This window comes from Nothoprocta perdicaria, unplaced genomic scaffold (genome assembly GCF_003342845.1).
Source record: "Nothoprocta perdicaria isolate Ctin4 unplaced genomic scaffold, notPer1 scaffold_43, whole genome shotgun sequence".
NCBI lineage: Eukaryota > Metazoa > Chordata > Aves > Tinamiformes > Tinamidae > Nothoprocta > Nothoprocta perdicaria.
Window position 1 is genome coordinate 1112550 of NW_020455677.1, and position 16928 is coordinate 1129477.

General features: G+C 36.6%; 1 protein-coding gene across 1 annotated transcript in view; it reads left to right on the forward strand.

The window, feature by feature from the left end:
* Nucleotides 1-16928, forward strand: part of MTA3 (metastasis associated 1 family member 3) — a 138927-nt gene that overhangs the window by 80270 nt on the left and 41729 nt on the right. The window contains exons 11-15 of the mRNA XM_026046234.1: nucleotides 493-567; nucleotides 5991-6049; nucleotides 8620-8744; nucleotides 9175-9323; nucleotides 9904-10126. Coding sequence (XP_025902019.1) covers nucleotides 493-567; nucleotides 5991-6049; nucleotides 8620-8744; nucleotides 9175-9323; nucleotides 9904-10126 — 631 coding nt within the window. The remainder of the gene's footprint in view (nucleotides 1-492; nucleotides 568-5990; nucleotides 6050-8619; nucleotides 8745-9174; nucleotides 9324-9903; nucleotides 10127-16928) is intronic.

The following is a 16928-nucleotide window of genomic DNA, read 5'->3' on the forward strand; positions in this document are numbered from 1 at the left end:
AAAAAAAAAAGTTCCAAAAGTTTATGGAAGATCAGCTATGTTATATGAGCCATTTAGTTTTTATGGGACTTGAAGAACTTGTGAATTAAGTGCTGTGACTAATGTATTTTTAAGCGTAAAATTGTCATGAGACTCCAACACATTCTTGTCAAGTTGATTTATTTTAGTCCTGAATGTTGTTCTCCATCTGATATGTTTTATAATAGAGATGCTTTCTATGTTTCCGATTACATGAGATATCATTTAGTTGAGGCATAAGATTTACATATCCAAATCCAAACAATAATTCCTGCATATAATATCGCCTTAATCCAGCATGTTATCTGTAAAGAAGGTTTCTCTATTCTTAGAAGTAAATCTTAATAAAGGAATTTAATGCATATACATTCTAATATTTATGTATCATATGTATGAGTTTTTAATATATGTTTAATAACATGTGGACTTTGCAATTTCATGGAACCCCTTTAATTTGTATAAAATGTTTTTCAGCTCCCTTGGAAGTCACTGACTAGCATCATTGAGTATTATTACATGTGGAAAACCACTGACAGATATGTGCAACAGGTAATTTAATATTTATTTCAACATGAACAAGTCTGTCATTCTTAAAAATGAAGGGAAAAAAATGATTAAAGAATAAAAATTAATTTGTGGTCGTCGTCAAGACATGATGTGCGAGGCGTAGGCTCGCACCTACGCCTAGTACGTTAATGCTCTTGCCTACAGAGCAACAGTTTTGTGTGTCCACAGGATACGTTGCCAAATCCTCAGGTGCCTCAAGTTGATCAGCTGCCTGCAAAGAGCTAATCTATAGCAACACAATTCCAGTTTCTTGATATGAATAGGAAGGAGGTAGGCTGAAGAGCAAACACATTAAGCTCTTAAATTGTACATGGGATTGAAGGAAAGGAGAAATATGTTCTGTTAAAGATAGTTCCTAATGTTATGAACCTTTTCTTGGCAGACCATGATAAGAAGTTAATTTGGTTTTATCAGGATTTGAAAGCAAAAGTTGAGAACATTGTGTGCAAAGTGATCACGGTGTCATTCTGAGCAAGTGTTCAGCTGCTCTCGTCCCCGTGCAGCACAGCCGGGATAAGAACACGCTGGGTGCCTACGCTGGGGTCTTGGAAGCAGATTTAAGCAAAACTTGAGTATTAGTGCTTTTGATGTATTGTACTCCGTGTTGTAATACTCCGTGATTTAGATCTCAAAGGATTTTAAATATTCCCACCTGGAAAAAAAAAATCTCCATTAACATTATGATTTGACACTTAAGTTGGTATCTACTTTCTGCCTTACAGCTAGTAATACAGAATGACTGGATATTTAAAGTAAATATTACATTGTGATTTCAGCTCTATGTCTGATTTTTACAATTATTTTCACAATTGTTATGTATGTAGTTGCAATGTGTGCAGTGAAGCAGGGTGATTGCCTCAGCTTGTTCTTTTTCTTTGGTTTTTTGGAAAGTGTGTCTGAATCTCTTTGTTAGGGTGTAAAAAGTCTTGTGCTGCAGAGTAGAGTCTTAATTATGAGAAGGACCTTTTAGTGCTGAAGTAAAACAAATAAAAGATAGTTCTGCTGTGTATTAAAGAATGTATTTTCAGTAGGTCTCCATTCGTTTGACTTTTTTAGCACTTCTTTGGCATGATTACTCTCTGTTTTAAGAAGGTATTGCCAGCAGGCATTTGCTCTGCAGGTTTTTAGCTTAAGAGTTGCTCTTAAGAGAGCAATGGAGGATCTTCAAAGATCAGAGGCAGATACCTGAAAGCCTTGCAGTAAAGATAAAATTGAATTGAAAATTGACCTGCCAGCCTGTTTAGGTTGCTCAGAGACTGATCTCTGTTTTCCTACTTTTTTTGATTGTTTTTATTTTTTCCCTGAAATACTTGCTCTGGAAGCTTGCTCTGGGGCTTCATTACAACTCTGTAGACACAGCAGGCAGTGTCTAGCCTTCTGTTGAGTTTGGGTCCCTCTGCAGAATTAGATATTTAACTTCAGATACGAAAAGATCATCTAGAAATCCTACGAAGTGCCTTACAGTTACCCAGAACTTGAATACTCTTACAGACATAAGTGTCTATTTTTGCTTATCCTTAAGTAAACTCGTAACATCCTAATTCCCAACATGGCATTAAACCCTAAATACTGTTGGGGTGTTCTTTCAGGGTCATTCATCATCAGCAATAATAAAAATACTATAGGCAGAATTAGTTCATTTATCTCTTTCTCAACATTTCTATAATCCCTCCTACCACAACAGGTCAGAATTTTGTCCTGCCGTTGTTTAGTTTGTTCTGGAATAGCAAAAATAATACAGTTCAGTAAAGATAGTATCTATGATTTTTTTTTTTCATACCAGAACAAGCTGTGATGATTGAATGCATACTGGGAGAATATATGTTCAGTGAAAGAGTGGCAATTTCAGAGTCATTCTTCTCTAAATGTCATGCCTGAGAGGTAGGACAGCTTGGGAGAACAGGAAAAGAAAATGTTGATGTACATACTTGAATCTTATTCATGCACAAAATGCAGTCTTTGTGTTTTAGATCAACGTGACTTAATATTAAAACTTTCTATTTAATTATCTGCTTATTTTGTCATGTGAATTGGCTGCGTATAGGGTAGACTTCAGTGCCATAATTGTCCCTAAGTGGTACTCTTGCTGGGTGATTAAAGGTGATGTTTTAATGGGGATGGAGATGCTGCTGCCGCCTTGCCCTCAGAGCTTGGCAGCAGCCACTTGAAGTCTAGGTGAAGGGAAATTGTAAGGGGAAAGTGGAAGGAAATGTACATTTTTTCTGTCTGTACTGAACCTCTCTAGCAAAATTAATTCTGGCATTCAGTGTCGATTCTTGGCAATCAGGCACTTTTCATGACCACTACCTTTCATAGCTTTCTGCTTTAAAAGAGAGTTCAATGCAACAATCTTTTACAGGGGTTTTTCAGCAGAAAAAGGAGAGTATGTGCAAACAGAGGATTCACTGTGCAAAACTACTACAAGTTCATTCATTAGACCAGAGAACAGCTGACTTCAAAGTCCTGTACGACCACAATATATTACATTTCTTTCCTGTTTATTTTCGCTGTTGAAAACATTACTTACGTAGGAAAATGCTTATTTCTTGTGATATTTGTCAGCTGATAATCAGGACAAATGCTCTCTAGTGAAGAGATACCATTCAATTTTCCCTACTCAGAGTAGCTGAGTAAAAGCTGTGCAGGCTGAATGAAAAGCTGAGATTATTTAGCTTGACATCTTCTATAATATTTCCTTGTAAGTATAATACTTCCTTGTAAGACTTTGAAATAGTTGGTATTTAAAATCAGATGTAGCCTTTCAGAAACATCATTTCTCCTGGTTAAATTGCTTCAGTGAGTAATAATGCTTACTGTTGCAAAGTGGAGTTTTGTTTCTTGTCTCAGTTGGCCTAGCTTCAACCCCCAGCCTTTTCCCATGGTACTGAGGAGCTTTCACTACCAAATTTAAACTCTCTGCATAATCAGTTCTCATGTTTTATGTTTTCTCTGAATGTTTCAGATTAGCCAATTTTCATTCTTCAAATTCCAGTAGACTCAGGTTTCATTTCAGAGCTGCAGGTATTTGTTGATGGTTTTATTTCTGCATCCTTGCTTCTCTTCCTGTACCTCTCCTGACAAGTAGATCGACCAGGGTGAACTCAAGCAGTGACTTTTCCTGTCGCTTTTAAGGAGCGATGGTAACTACCACTTTAGTGCATAAAAATACAGCTTATACTAAAATAGTACTATGTGATTATTTTGCAGAAGAAAGTATATGATTCATTTTAACAAATAAAGGAGGAAAGGACTTGCAAAAATTGCATTCTGTAAAGGCCCTGTGCCAGTATTAAAGGTATGCTAAAATGTAGTTCATGTGTGTACTGGCCTCAGTGCTGCGAGCAGGGCCTCCATACAGCTTTCTGCAAGTGCCTCTAATTTTTGACACTGCTTCAAAGCTACCCACATAATTTCTTTCAGCTTATTGTGTTTTTTTTGTTGTTGTTTTGCTCTGATGATAGGTTTGGGATTTATTATTTCTCTTTGTACAGTGGGCCTAGGTTCTTAAGTGTCTCGGTGAAATGCAGGTTGTCTCCTAACTTGTAGCGTTGCCTGTTTCTTCACTTTGAATGCCAAATACATGTGTAGTCAGGTGTAATATGAAGAGGGTAAAAAAAAAATAAATCGAGTTGTGGGTGGAAACCTTGGCCCGAAGCTCTGAGGTAGAAGGAGTTTGTTGTTGAGGGCTGTTCTGCTGAAGCGCTGAGCAAGTGCTCTCAGCAGAAAAGCTGCCGGTGTATGAGGCCTGGCAGATGCTGTTCTTTTAACTCGCTCTTGGGGAAAAAAAGCAAAGAAATTTGTCCCATGGCTGCAGTTGGGCAGTGGGCCTGTTGAAGGCAGAGAGGTGCCCCAAGCCTGGAGCTGGGCCGCGTGTGGTTGGTGTGAGATGGGAGGTCAGTGCAGCAGCTCAAACCACACAGGTGAGCAGCAAAAAGCCTCTCTTACCCCATGGGAATTGAGTTTTGGTGGCAAGGACTGCTTGAATCCTCCTCAGAGAAACAGAGAAAGAGCAGTTTTTACGCAGGAGAGGGACAGTGATGGATGGCACACAGGCAGCTTCCTCAAATGGAGAGGAGCAAGAGTTTCCATGAGGAAGCCTGCTCCAGCTTCTCAGCCATTAACCTTATCAGCCTAGGAACTCGTCTCAGATTCCTCAGAGCAAAGAGGATGGTGGTTTTCTCAACATGGGAAATATCTTCCTGGGTTCCTGGACTGGGGATCTTGCAAAGATTGGCTACCGAAAGTGGGAGTAGAGGAGAGAATTGGCTGCTGTAGGAGAAATGGAGGTCTGAGTATTAAACACATGCTGAAGAAAGAGGGAATCTTGAGAAGCAGAGAGGTACCATTGACTTATTGCTGGATATCAGTGTCCTTCAATTTTACTTTTCCTTTTAGTGAAATGGAGCTTGTTCAACCCCTTTTGTCCTTTTATTGAAGTGAACAGAGAGAAGATCTTGACAAACAACATCTGCACTCAGTATTTCTCATGCCAATGCTGAAAAACATATTGTTGTACTGACTCGTGTCATCTCAAGGACTTCCCCTGCTTTTATTTTTGTTTGGTGGTTTGTTTGTCTTGGGGAGGGAAAAACTTGTTGCTCAGAAAAAGAAATGTAAGGAAGGAAACACAAGTTCTTTATGGCATATTCTTGTTATTCTTTTTAGTTGCAAGTGTGTTGAAAATATGTCGAGGGTAACACTTTTGTGTATTGTAGACCTGTAAGGTCACACCAAACTGCATTATCTTAAACTCACAATATTTTGAGTGCAAACCAAAACATGAAGTAAGTCATAATTTAGTAAATTCACAGGATTTCTTGGTAGCAGGATAACTTTCTTGCTGCTGCTGTGTTCCTGAGCTAGTTTGAATGGCATCTAAGAAACTAAATGTTTAGGTCTTTCTAACATTCAGTAGACTTGAGTATTGCTTAGAAAATCTTAGTCTTGAGCTTTGAGGAACACTCACAAAGTATTGGATTGCTTGACTCATTGTGTGCACATTCACAATTTTTTTTTTTTTTACATTTTATATTGACTTTTATTTATACATACTTATATTAATACATTTATATTTAGATTTTATATATTTTCCTACAAGGGTTAACATCAATGTCATATATGTCTGTGATACGAATTGTAGTAGTTGCTTTTACACGTTTGTCATAATCCGCTGAGGCCTGTAGGCTTTACTACAGAAAGGCAATATACTATAATTTCAAATGAATAATAAAAATAGGAAACTCCTGTTTCTCGTGGTTTTCATCTTGAATTCTACATTTATTTTGGAGGCTCTTGTGGAATCACAGTATAAAATAAAAATACTTAAGACATGGATTGTGTGTATCTTTATGAATTTACATAATTGAATATAATGAAATATTTTAATGTGTTAATTTTTCTACTAGAAACGTCTGAAAGCAGCTGAAGCAGAAAGTAAATTGAAACAAGTATACATCCCCACCTAGTGAGTACAACAAGTCATTTATTTGAATAATGTACAGGTAGAATTGAAATAATATCATGCAGTTACATGTAGTTAACATTCAGATATTCTCTTAGTCTTCGTTTTTAATACTTTCTCTGTACTTGTTATATACCAAATATAATTGGAAAAATGTGATAAATTCTTGCCTTAAGCAAAGCATTTGTACTTGACTCAGCATTTTGTCTTTGTCTTGACCTCCTAACTGCCTGTTTGAGAAAGATGAGAGGTACTGCGAAAGCTGATCAGGTACTTACAAGGTTACATGAGCTGCTCGTGGCCTTAGCATTTAAGAAGCTTCTTCTTTTTTTTTTTTTTTTTTTCCTTATTTTTCTTTTTTCCTCTGGAATAATTGTTTCAGAATCTCTGTAGCACGAACATTTCACATTTGTGTAAATATGATATTTCAAGATAGAAACAGTTGTTAGTGTAGTTGCATAAAATGAAATCAGATGCTTTCCTATTTCAGTTACAACTTTATCTTATTAATGCTGTATGCTCTTAAACTAGAGGCAAGAGATGCTCTAGTGATGAATGAAATGTAGCAAGCAGCCCAAAATCTTTCATCTTTGAGCAGACCATACTAATTAGATCTGGTTACTTCTGAGGAATTATTATCTCAACTGAGTTCTGCATCTGCTTTTGTTAACATGTAGTTTATAAAAGCAAGATATAATCTGTCTCATATATTTGTAATTTCCTCAAGATAATGAGAACAGAAGGGATTACAGATGACATTCTTTTAAACTCTTTATGGGCATAATCCCTGCACATTTATGTGGATTTCCTGTTGATATGAGTGTTCATACAGCAGGAGCCTGCAAGCTAATAGGAAATAATTTGAAAATCCCATGTTACCTTTTTGATGCCCTCTATAAATTGCATACAATGGAACTTCATTTCTGTATTTCATACAAACTTTTCTAAACCAATTTAATAATAGAAATAGTGAATTTTTAATCTCATCTTTGAAGAAACAAACCTCTAAAAATGGCGTCTTTTAGAAAATTTAACACTTGATGATAGTGCATTTTGGATAATCTTCAGCATCATAGGCTTGAGTTTTCATCAATGCTGAAAATAGCCTTGATGAATCAATTCTCAGCATCAACTGGTCAGAGTGTTCCATAACTCTCTAAGGAAATTAGCTGCTTATGGAAGACTGTGGCTATGGAAGGTACTCATTCTTTGCATAATACTCTCTTTAGTTTTCTTCTAATATTCAGACAATATCTGTCAATATATCATTCCTGTTTCACAATAGAAACTAGTTGTATTGCATCATAAACTCTGTTCTGAAATACAGGGTTTTTTTTTCCCTTTGTTTTCTTAGTTACTGTCTGTTGCCTCTGGGTCAAGGAAAAAATCCCTAGTCAACAGTAACAGAGTAGGAATTGTTAAATATTTGATAATTGTGCAGTTCAGGGCACTCATGGACAAAAGGATTGTTACCTTCCTTCTCAAGATTAAATTCTTACATTTGAAATCTGAATAGAGTTGATTATAAATTAGAGATGAGTACCTGTTCAAAAACTTGATCATAAAATATTATTTCCTATAAAAGCGAGGTTCTGTCCTCCATAACCAGAGTCCCTTTCAACTGTCACTTTTTGGAGGTAACTAAGCAACAGATCCTAAGGAGGGAAGCTTAATCTTCTCTTAGTTTCTTCCCTTGTACCTTGAGCCCGAGGGACTTCTCTTGAGTGCCTTGGGAAGGTACTTGATAAGGAGTATCTGAAAATTGTGAAAGAAAGTGTCTCACTGAGCGAAGTGAAAAGGGACAGGCTGAACTGCTTGGATCTGGAGTACAGACATGATAGAGCAAAGGTTTTGCATACAGGAAGAGTGAAGAAATAGGGATAAGTATATAGATGTTTAGGGTGTTTGTTTTAATTAGTCATTTTAATATTGTATATATTTTTGTCTTTAAGAAGAATGATATTAGAAATCAACATACACAGCCCTGCACTGTTTTACCTCTCTGAGCAAAACTCACAATAACACCCACCAAATGGAAGCTTTGGAAATAATATGTTTAGACTAGCTTGTAGTGTGTTCTTTGTTTCAGAAGTAAAGTCCTACTCCACTGAAGCAGCAGTAGATTAATAAATATAATAATATAACAAAAAAAAAAAAAAAAAGCCTACTCAGAACCAAATTAGTTTAGAGTATGAGCTGAGTAGAATATCCTGATACATGATATTCTTAGCGAGCTTTAACGTGACTATAGGACATTTGCTGCAGGTAATGCCGAGGGTTCAGGGTTATTTTTATGCTTGACTCGAAGACTTGTTTTTGCATAACTTGCTGAGCAACTCATGCTAGGTAATAACTTTTGCTCTTTCATTTTCTGGAGCTCTGAAAATTTGAATCTACTCTTTACGTAATTGTCTTTCTGCATGGAAAATTCTACTGAAGCTTAATAATTAGTCTTGAAGTTTAGAGTATTTCTTATAGATTTTGCCGCCATTCATCAGAATTCCAGAAGTAAACTGTTGATTAACAAGCCAAGAAAATCGTTTCTGAACGGTGACTTTTCATTTTATTTAAAGCAATAAACCAAATCCCAATCAAATATCCAGCAACAATGGGAAGCCTGCTGCAGTGAATGGAGCAATGGGAGCTTCTTATCAAGCACAGGCCTCGCTAATAGGTCGGGCTTGTGAAAGTTGCTATAGTAAGTAAAATTTTCTTATTTCACCTTTCTGTGGCTTTTTTTTCTTTTTAAAAATAAATTGTGTGTCATTGTCTAGCCATTAGGACTTTTGTCAGTCTTAATATATATTTAGAACAAAAACAACAACAATAAAGCATTATTTCCATACTCTAAATAAATTGAAGTTAATTTTAGTGAATTACATGCAACTGAGTGGAGGGTGCATAGAGGGCTTTTTTTAATTATTTATGAATTTTTACAGGGATTTGTCTTTTGTGACAAGGTCTCTATTAAAATATCTTTGGCTTTTCAGATTCTCATTTTCATTGTACCAAGTGAATTAAACTTATGAATTTATCTTCATAATGCTCCTACAGAATGCCAGTAGTTACAATATTTGGATTTACTGTTTTGGATGCACCAATTTATTATCCTGCTTTCTTCTCCCTAGCTCCACAATCTCACCAATGGTATTCTTGGGGCCCCCCTAATATGCAATGTAGATTGTGTGCATCTTGCTGGATTTATTGGAAGAAATATGGTGGCCTAAAAATGCCCACACAGACAGATGAAGATAAACTGTCCAACCAACCTACAGAGGTAGGATCATGGAGATAAGCATTCCTAAAGCAAAATGTGGTACTTTCTCAGGACTGCTGTGGTCTCAACATGTAGAGGATGCTTTTGTATATGTGTTAAAACTGATGAATATTTCTCTCTTTAAGTAGAACTGGACAGTGTAGAGCTCTGCCATGTCTTTATTTGGCCAGGTCTTCATTAGGCAAATGTCCTTTTCATGCATTTTCAGTGAGAGATGTCATCTTATTTGTCAAATGTCATGTTAAATGTAAATTTTTAGTAGGTCTATACTATATCTAATTTAGAATGGCATTGATATTTTCCACTCACAATAGATCTTACTTTTTTGTTGTAGAGCTTTTTATATAAAGTAGTTTTTGCATGGTGCTGATGCACGTAATTTTATTAACCTCATGAATTTACCCAATTCTGGGTATTTTTTTTAGATGCTGAAATAGGAGGGAAATAGTGCTGTCATGTTCATTCTCTGTAGAGAAAGAATACCCTTTACTTAATATTGATGATAATAATATTTGATAATGTTATATACATTTGTTTAGTGGATGTTGTGTTATGATTTGTCCTTGTTTTATTTTCATAGGAGTCCCACGTTAGAACTCATATGTCGCGACAGGCCACACAGGGCACTCCAGTTCGTAACACTGGGAGTCCAAAGTCGGCCGTGAAGACCCGCCAGGCTTTCTTCCTTCACACAACGTGTTGGACAAAACTTGCTCGCCAGGTCTGCAAAAATACCCTCCGGCTGCGGCAGGCAGCAAGACGTCCCTTTGTCCCTATTAACTGTGCTGCCATTAAGGCAGAATGTAAGATGTTTTTTTAATTCTTAGTTCTGTGTGCTGTGCTTCCCACCCATTTTTGTCTTTTAATTTTATTTTCTTTTACAATAAACATTTCTTGTCTATACCCTTTTGCTTTTCATTTTTTTTTCATTTGTCTAGCATATCACCAACACATTTGGATAAAGTCTGGTTGCCCTGAACAGGTTTGAGGCTATCTTAAGAAGAGAAGATATTTGCAAAGTGGTGAAAGGAGAAACATTTAAAATGAATTAAAAAGGGTTTTCCATTATCTTAATAATCACAAATTGTTATTAAAAAATAAGTTTGGGGGGAAATCGATGTTATGACATATATGCTTCCTGCTATTTAGTGTGAAAGAGGTTTGTTTTTGTATTGTTGGTTCTTTTGCATAGGAGAAAGTGTAGTCTATATCACCTTACTCTTTCTCAATGGTGGTGTTCAAAGAACAAGATACATTGCTGAGGATGTGTGAGGGTGCCAGTCGGACGTGTAACACAGCCACTTGCTATTGCTCAGATGCCAGTGACAGCATGTTTGTTATTTCATCATAATTGCATCTTTTTATGTCCATTGCAGTTCAAATTTAGCTTTCAATTTAATTCTGTAGCAGGCTTTTTTAAAACCAAACTATATAGAACTAAAAAATTCACTAGTAATATTATAGATGGTTATAAGATGGGTTCTCCCTTATGTTCTTTAGTGCCAGCCCTTCTGTAAGGCAAACTTTTTAACATCTACAGACATCCAGAATTTGGTAAACAATTATGGTCTTTGTCTCCTTCATTCCGTTGTCCTTTTGGGTATTTTCTTTCCTCTTTGGGAGTTAAGTCGGAAGCACTTTTCAGATCAGTGGATTTAAACCAGTCTGAAAGGAAATTGCATGTCCAATATGCGAGTCAAATAGATTTATTCTAGTACGTTGGTGGAAAAAAAAGTGTTGAAAAAGTGAAGAGAGGACTAGATTTACATTTATCCTAATACACTACAGCATTTGAAATATTCATGAACTAGTAGAACAGCAATTATTTTCTAAGAGGAAAAGTGTTCCTTTTAATTTATGTAGTTGGCACTGATTTCTAATAGACCATGGAGGGAAATTACTTCTAGAATTAGGCTCACTGTAACCTTGAGTCTTTTTATCCCCATCCCTATTTGTTCTTACTTGCTCTGGTTATTCAATTTGAGATAAGATGAAGCTCTTGCTTAAGGAATTAAAAAAAAAAAACAAAAACAACAACAACAAAAAAAAAAACCCCAAAATGAGACTATTAATCATCATTTTAGGACAAATGTTACATACAGTTCAACTTCTAAAACGAAGAAATGAAAGCAAAGCTTTTAATAGGGCATAGTCATTCTTGTATCATACTGACAGTGTCATAAATGCTTCATCTCTATTCCTTTGACTGAAAGAATGTCACAACAGGTAAAGATCAAGACGAGAAAGACGTTGTCTTGTGGTTGTGTTTTGTTTTCTGTAGCCTCTGTCTTTTGTTACTGTCCTTACTCCCAGGAAAATTTGGCCTCGCAGTTTTGTCTGCTTGAGTGCTGTTGTTTCCTGAAGTATTAAGCATTCATGCTGCAGACCTAAAATAGATTGAAAAAAAACTATGTTTGTTTCTTTTTAAACACTATATATTTTTGAAACTTATATAATAGTGGTAAACAGATCATACATATTTTTCATGTTTCTCAGTATGTACACACAAATGCGCGCGTGCACACACACATAGATATATTCTGTTTCTGAATGTGTCTCCATATGTTCTCCACAATGTTCTTAACCTGAGTGCAATTTTTCATTTTTACATTCTTACTTTAGTAAATCCTGTTAAGTGAGTTTATAAAATATAATTTTCTGGTTTGTTTATCGTAATTCTGGTGACCTGGGTCTTAAGATTGCTTTGCAGATTTTAATTTTATGTTAAAATAGACTCTCTCCTCTTGAATCTTTGAATCATTTTTTAAAGCTAATTTGATGACAGTTATTTTTACACGAGATATTTAATAGTAATGATTTTATAAGCTGAATAGTACAGAGGCACGCAGTTACAGTGCTGAGTCAATGTTTGCAGTGATGTTTGAGCAGTTAGACTCACACCGTGACAGTAGCCTGGCCAAAGTGACAAGGTGACTCATTTGATGTGATGTGAGATGGACAGGACGTTTTGTTTGTTTGTTTTGTTTTTTACACTGGTATTCTAGAACTTGAATCTGATGACCCTTTAGATACTTCTCAAGGCTCACCTGAATATGTGTACGTGTACAGAGCCAGTACTCGGCCAATAGCTGCATTTGACAGGTAAATTGCAGTAGGTGCAATGTTATCACATACTCAGAAACCTAAAATTTAGAAAGGGATGGGAGGGCACCTACTCCAGCAGTGTACCAGGTTTTATGTCTTTGTGGTGTCATGCAGTTCACTGAAGGGCCAGGCTGTAAATGAAACTGCTTCCCAGATCAGAAGAAAGAAATTTGGACAAGCCAGTCAGAACTTGCAGTAAAGATAAATTGATTTTTCCATTCCACCTTGCAGATAGTTTCCATGTCCCTGACTCAGCGGGGCATGGAAGCTTTTGAGAACACCAGCCTCAGGCATCTGGAGAAACCAGATTTCAGATGGGGTGTTTGGTTTGATTCTTGTAATTCCATCCACATCGTCTTCCTCCACATCCAGTGGCAGAAAACAAGGTGCTATTGGATGTTCTTCATTTCTTTAGTCAGTGCAGAGAATTACAATTTGATGATTAGCAAACCTCATGTCAGATGCCAGCAGGAGATAACGTAGAGGATGCATTCCCATCTCAGCTCGGTTTAGGGATGGCTAACAAAATGCTGAAATAGCATAGCGTGTCCTGCTAGAAGCATGACACTTCTTGGAGATCTCACATTTTGTTCTGCTGAAGGTAATAGCTGGCTGAAGGTAATGTTGGCTGTTGACAATAAACCAGTCTGATGGGCCTTTGAGAAAAATTTGAATTGGTGATTTGTTTCTGTAGGAGGAAATTCCCATGCTCTAAATCAGGAAAGTTATCTTATTTTTACCTTAAATACACTTGACATGATTTCTAGAAAGTTAAGCAAAATTACCCTGCCTATGCAAGTTGTCTTAATTAGAGGAAAGTTAAGTTGTCATTCTTCTCCAGCTAGTCACTGACAAGATTGTATCTGTCTCCAGCTTACAGGCATGTTGCTATATGCACAGCAGTACATCCGTGAACCTTATTACTTCAAAGGAAGTTTTTAAGACAGACTCTTTTTTTCTTGTTTTATTTGCACATAGTCATATCAATATTTTCATTGATTGTAGTGGGCGACAGCAAAAATTATACAACAAAGTAAGTTCATTAGAAACTTAACAGAGATGTGGTGGAATGTCAAACAACTCCCAAGTGGAAGTCCATGAGCCTTTAAGAGAGCTGATAGAAAATCTAGTAGATTTATCTAGTAAAAATGTGGTAGGAAAAAAAGAAAACCTAAGCCAAACGAGAATTTCTTCCAATCTGGAAGAACAAGCCATCTTGGTTCTCTGCCAAAAATGAGGATCACTGTGTTTCCAACCATCTCGAACTTCTGTTGTCTAAAACATCCTATGGAAATGACTTTTGCCATTTACTGATGTGTGCGTGACAAGAGCGAAGGAAACTTTAACTTCTGCTTCCTGGTATTTGCATTTGGCACCCTCTAATTTTGATGGTTTGAGAAATGGTGAATAACCATTCCCTATCACCTTCTCCATAGTACCTGTATTTTCATAGACCTCTGCAATTCCCACATCAGTCATTGTTTTTCTTGGCAGAGATCACAGTCAGTTTAAAACTTTCTCACAGAGAAGCTGCATCATACTGTGGTTCATGATGTTGTTTCCTGCAGTTATTGTACTATATCCATTTAAGAATTAGGCTGTTCTGATTGATGTGCACTTCAAGATATAGTTTTTCCATAAGCTCTAGTGTGAAGCGTGTGAAGCTTTTCTGTTTTGTTTCTTCTTCCCATCCTGTTGGCTATTCTCATAAGGAATTTCCTGGATATTCTGAATGACCATTTGAATATTACCTTGATACTTTTAGAAACTGTTGACATTAGCTCCATGAATTCTTTCCTGCATAGTGATAGTTTGGAAATCATCATTATGTATAATATAGTCATTTTACCCCTGAAGAATTAATTTGCATTTATTCCTTGATCCTACTGAGATCCTTCACAATCAGTTCTAGTTTTGATTGTACTCAGTGATTTTTTGCCTCATTGGGTTTTATTAACTCACTGATCATCTCTTTTCCTGTTTATCTTAAAGTTGAACTGCACAGATCCTTTTTGGGATTGTATGGAAGATTGCTGTCTTACCTTTTAATTAGATACAACTCCCTAAAAAAGAAAAGCTTTTATCTTTTGCCCCATAACAGCTGGAAAGCAGCAGTTTTTCATCACACAGTTTGTCAAAAGCGACTTGAAATCTCAAGCTGGGTGCAGTCCGCCAGATAGATGCATGCATATATGAATTAATTCCTCCACTAAAGCCTCCCAGACCTGTGAGAGCTGGAATGGCAGACTCAGTCCTGCAGGTAGGAAGGTAGAGAAGTAAGAAAGAAGGAGAAGGAGGTAGAATCCTTTAGAGTTTCTAGTTTGATTCCTCCACCTGCTTCCCCTGCACAGAGCTCAGGGTTCCCAGAGCCTTTCATCCTGAAGTGTTTTGTCCATCTCCATGGAAGATGACTCCACCACCTCTCTGGGTGCCTGGTCTAGTGTTTGCACTTATTTCTGCTGTCCATCATCCTGTCTCTGCTGCCCTCTGAGAAGAGCCTGAGTCTGAAGGGTCTTCTCTGTGTTGCCCATCAGGTGGTTGGAGACAGCAATAAGGTCTCCCCTTGACTTTCAGGGCTGAGCAGACCCAGCTCCCCCAGGCCCTCTGTGCTCACTCTGTGCTCCAGCCCATGACCAGCTTGGAGACTATGCAGTAACTGGACCTATTCCGATATGTTCCTGTCCTCCTTCTACTGGAGAGCCTGGTCACGGTGCCCAGATGTCCCACAAGGGCTGACGAGAGGGGATCACCTGCATGTGCCTCTCCTTGTAACAAGGGCACGCACGCCAGCGCTCACTCATGTGAACCTGCTTATTGGATTTCCCTTCTTCAGAAGCCTTGTTGTGTACTTGGCATTTTCATATTTAACCTGTATACCTTTACTAATAATTCAACCTCTTTGCCGTTATACAGATAACACTCAAGAATGTTACTGTTTGCCATGGTTTTGTTCTCTTACACTGCGATCAATTTAAACAGCAAGTTAAACATCTGCAGTGTGTGAGTTTCTGTATGGGTGGATTTCAGCTGGTCCTGGAAACTTGCGTTTATTCACTTATCAGTTTGTTCTGAATTATTTCCTATGGACACCTTGATGTGAGGTACTTTTCACAATGTCCTCACATAAGCATTCTGGAGGAGACCTTGTTTAAGATCCTCTGTAGAGGATACTGATACAGCAAGTTCATTCAGCTTTTCTGCTGTATCTATTATCTATTTTTTTGTACTTTTTTCACACCTTGATGGTCTCTGGTTCTACGGGCACTAGCGTGCTTTTTGCTTTTGATGTGTTTGGGAAAAATGTGCTATCAAATATTATGCCCTAAGCATAAATCAAAGAAATTTTGGCATTCTTTTGTTGTGGTTACACATTCAACTTGCTAGTGTTAACTAGCTGCCTGCATTTCACTGATATTATTAATATTTTTAGTGTTTATTTAAAACTCCATATTTAATTTCCGGAGTTTGATGGAGAATATTGTTGAGACTTTTTTTTTTTCCATGACTTTCTAACTAGATTTTATTCTATAGTCTGTAAGTTTGCACTAAATAATGATGCACCATTTAACTCTGTGTTTTTCTCTGTGGTGCATAACAATGCTCATCTTTAATCCACAGCATAATGCTCCATGAAAAGTATGATCAAATACATCATTGATATTTTTACGAGAATGTTTTAGTTTAGAATACCCACTTTTAGTGAGTGTCTGTTTCCAGAGCATGGAAACTGTGCTCTTTCCAGTGTGTGTTTTCAGTCAACATGTTAATATCTCATCATGATTCAGCACTGGATGAATCTTTTTCACAGTGCACATGGGTGGTTGCAGGTTTCTCGCCATGTCATAGTGGTTGCTTTGCTTTTCCCAAACTAGCTGTAGAATACTCTGCGTAGTATCGAGTGCTGTGTTATACACAAGGAGACACTGGAGACACGTTTTTGTACTCTCTCATTTAAATACTCTTAAGTGTTGAGGAATATCAAAAATATTCCAGGCACTAGGTTCAAAACATTCTTTTACTCTAAGAATAGTATGTCATTATTTATATTAAGATAAAACAACAAAAAAGGTATTTTATATATATAGTATTAGAGTCCAAGAACCATTGAGTTTCCCACATACCAGCTAGAATTTTTGCTAAAAGCTTATAAGAATTTCATGTAGATGCTGAATATAGCTTAATATACTAAACTTACTAAAAAACTAAAAATAAAATTTTATATTGTCTACATTTATGACTTGCAGGACAAAGGTAAAAACTGAAAATAAATAAAATATTGATAACATGACATATTTTTTTTTCCCCACAAATCTGCGTGGAATATACAAAAAGATTGTGGATCCTGTGAATTTTATTCCTGTTGTGTTTTTGTTAGATATAAGTTTTTCTGTGTAGTTTCCAATCCATTTCATGTGCATATGTGCTCATTTGTGTTGGAATTAAATAAATAGAAACTTATTGGTTAAAAAAAAAAAACACAAAGTGGAGATGAATTTGAAT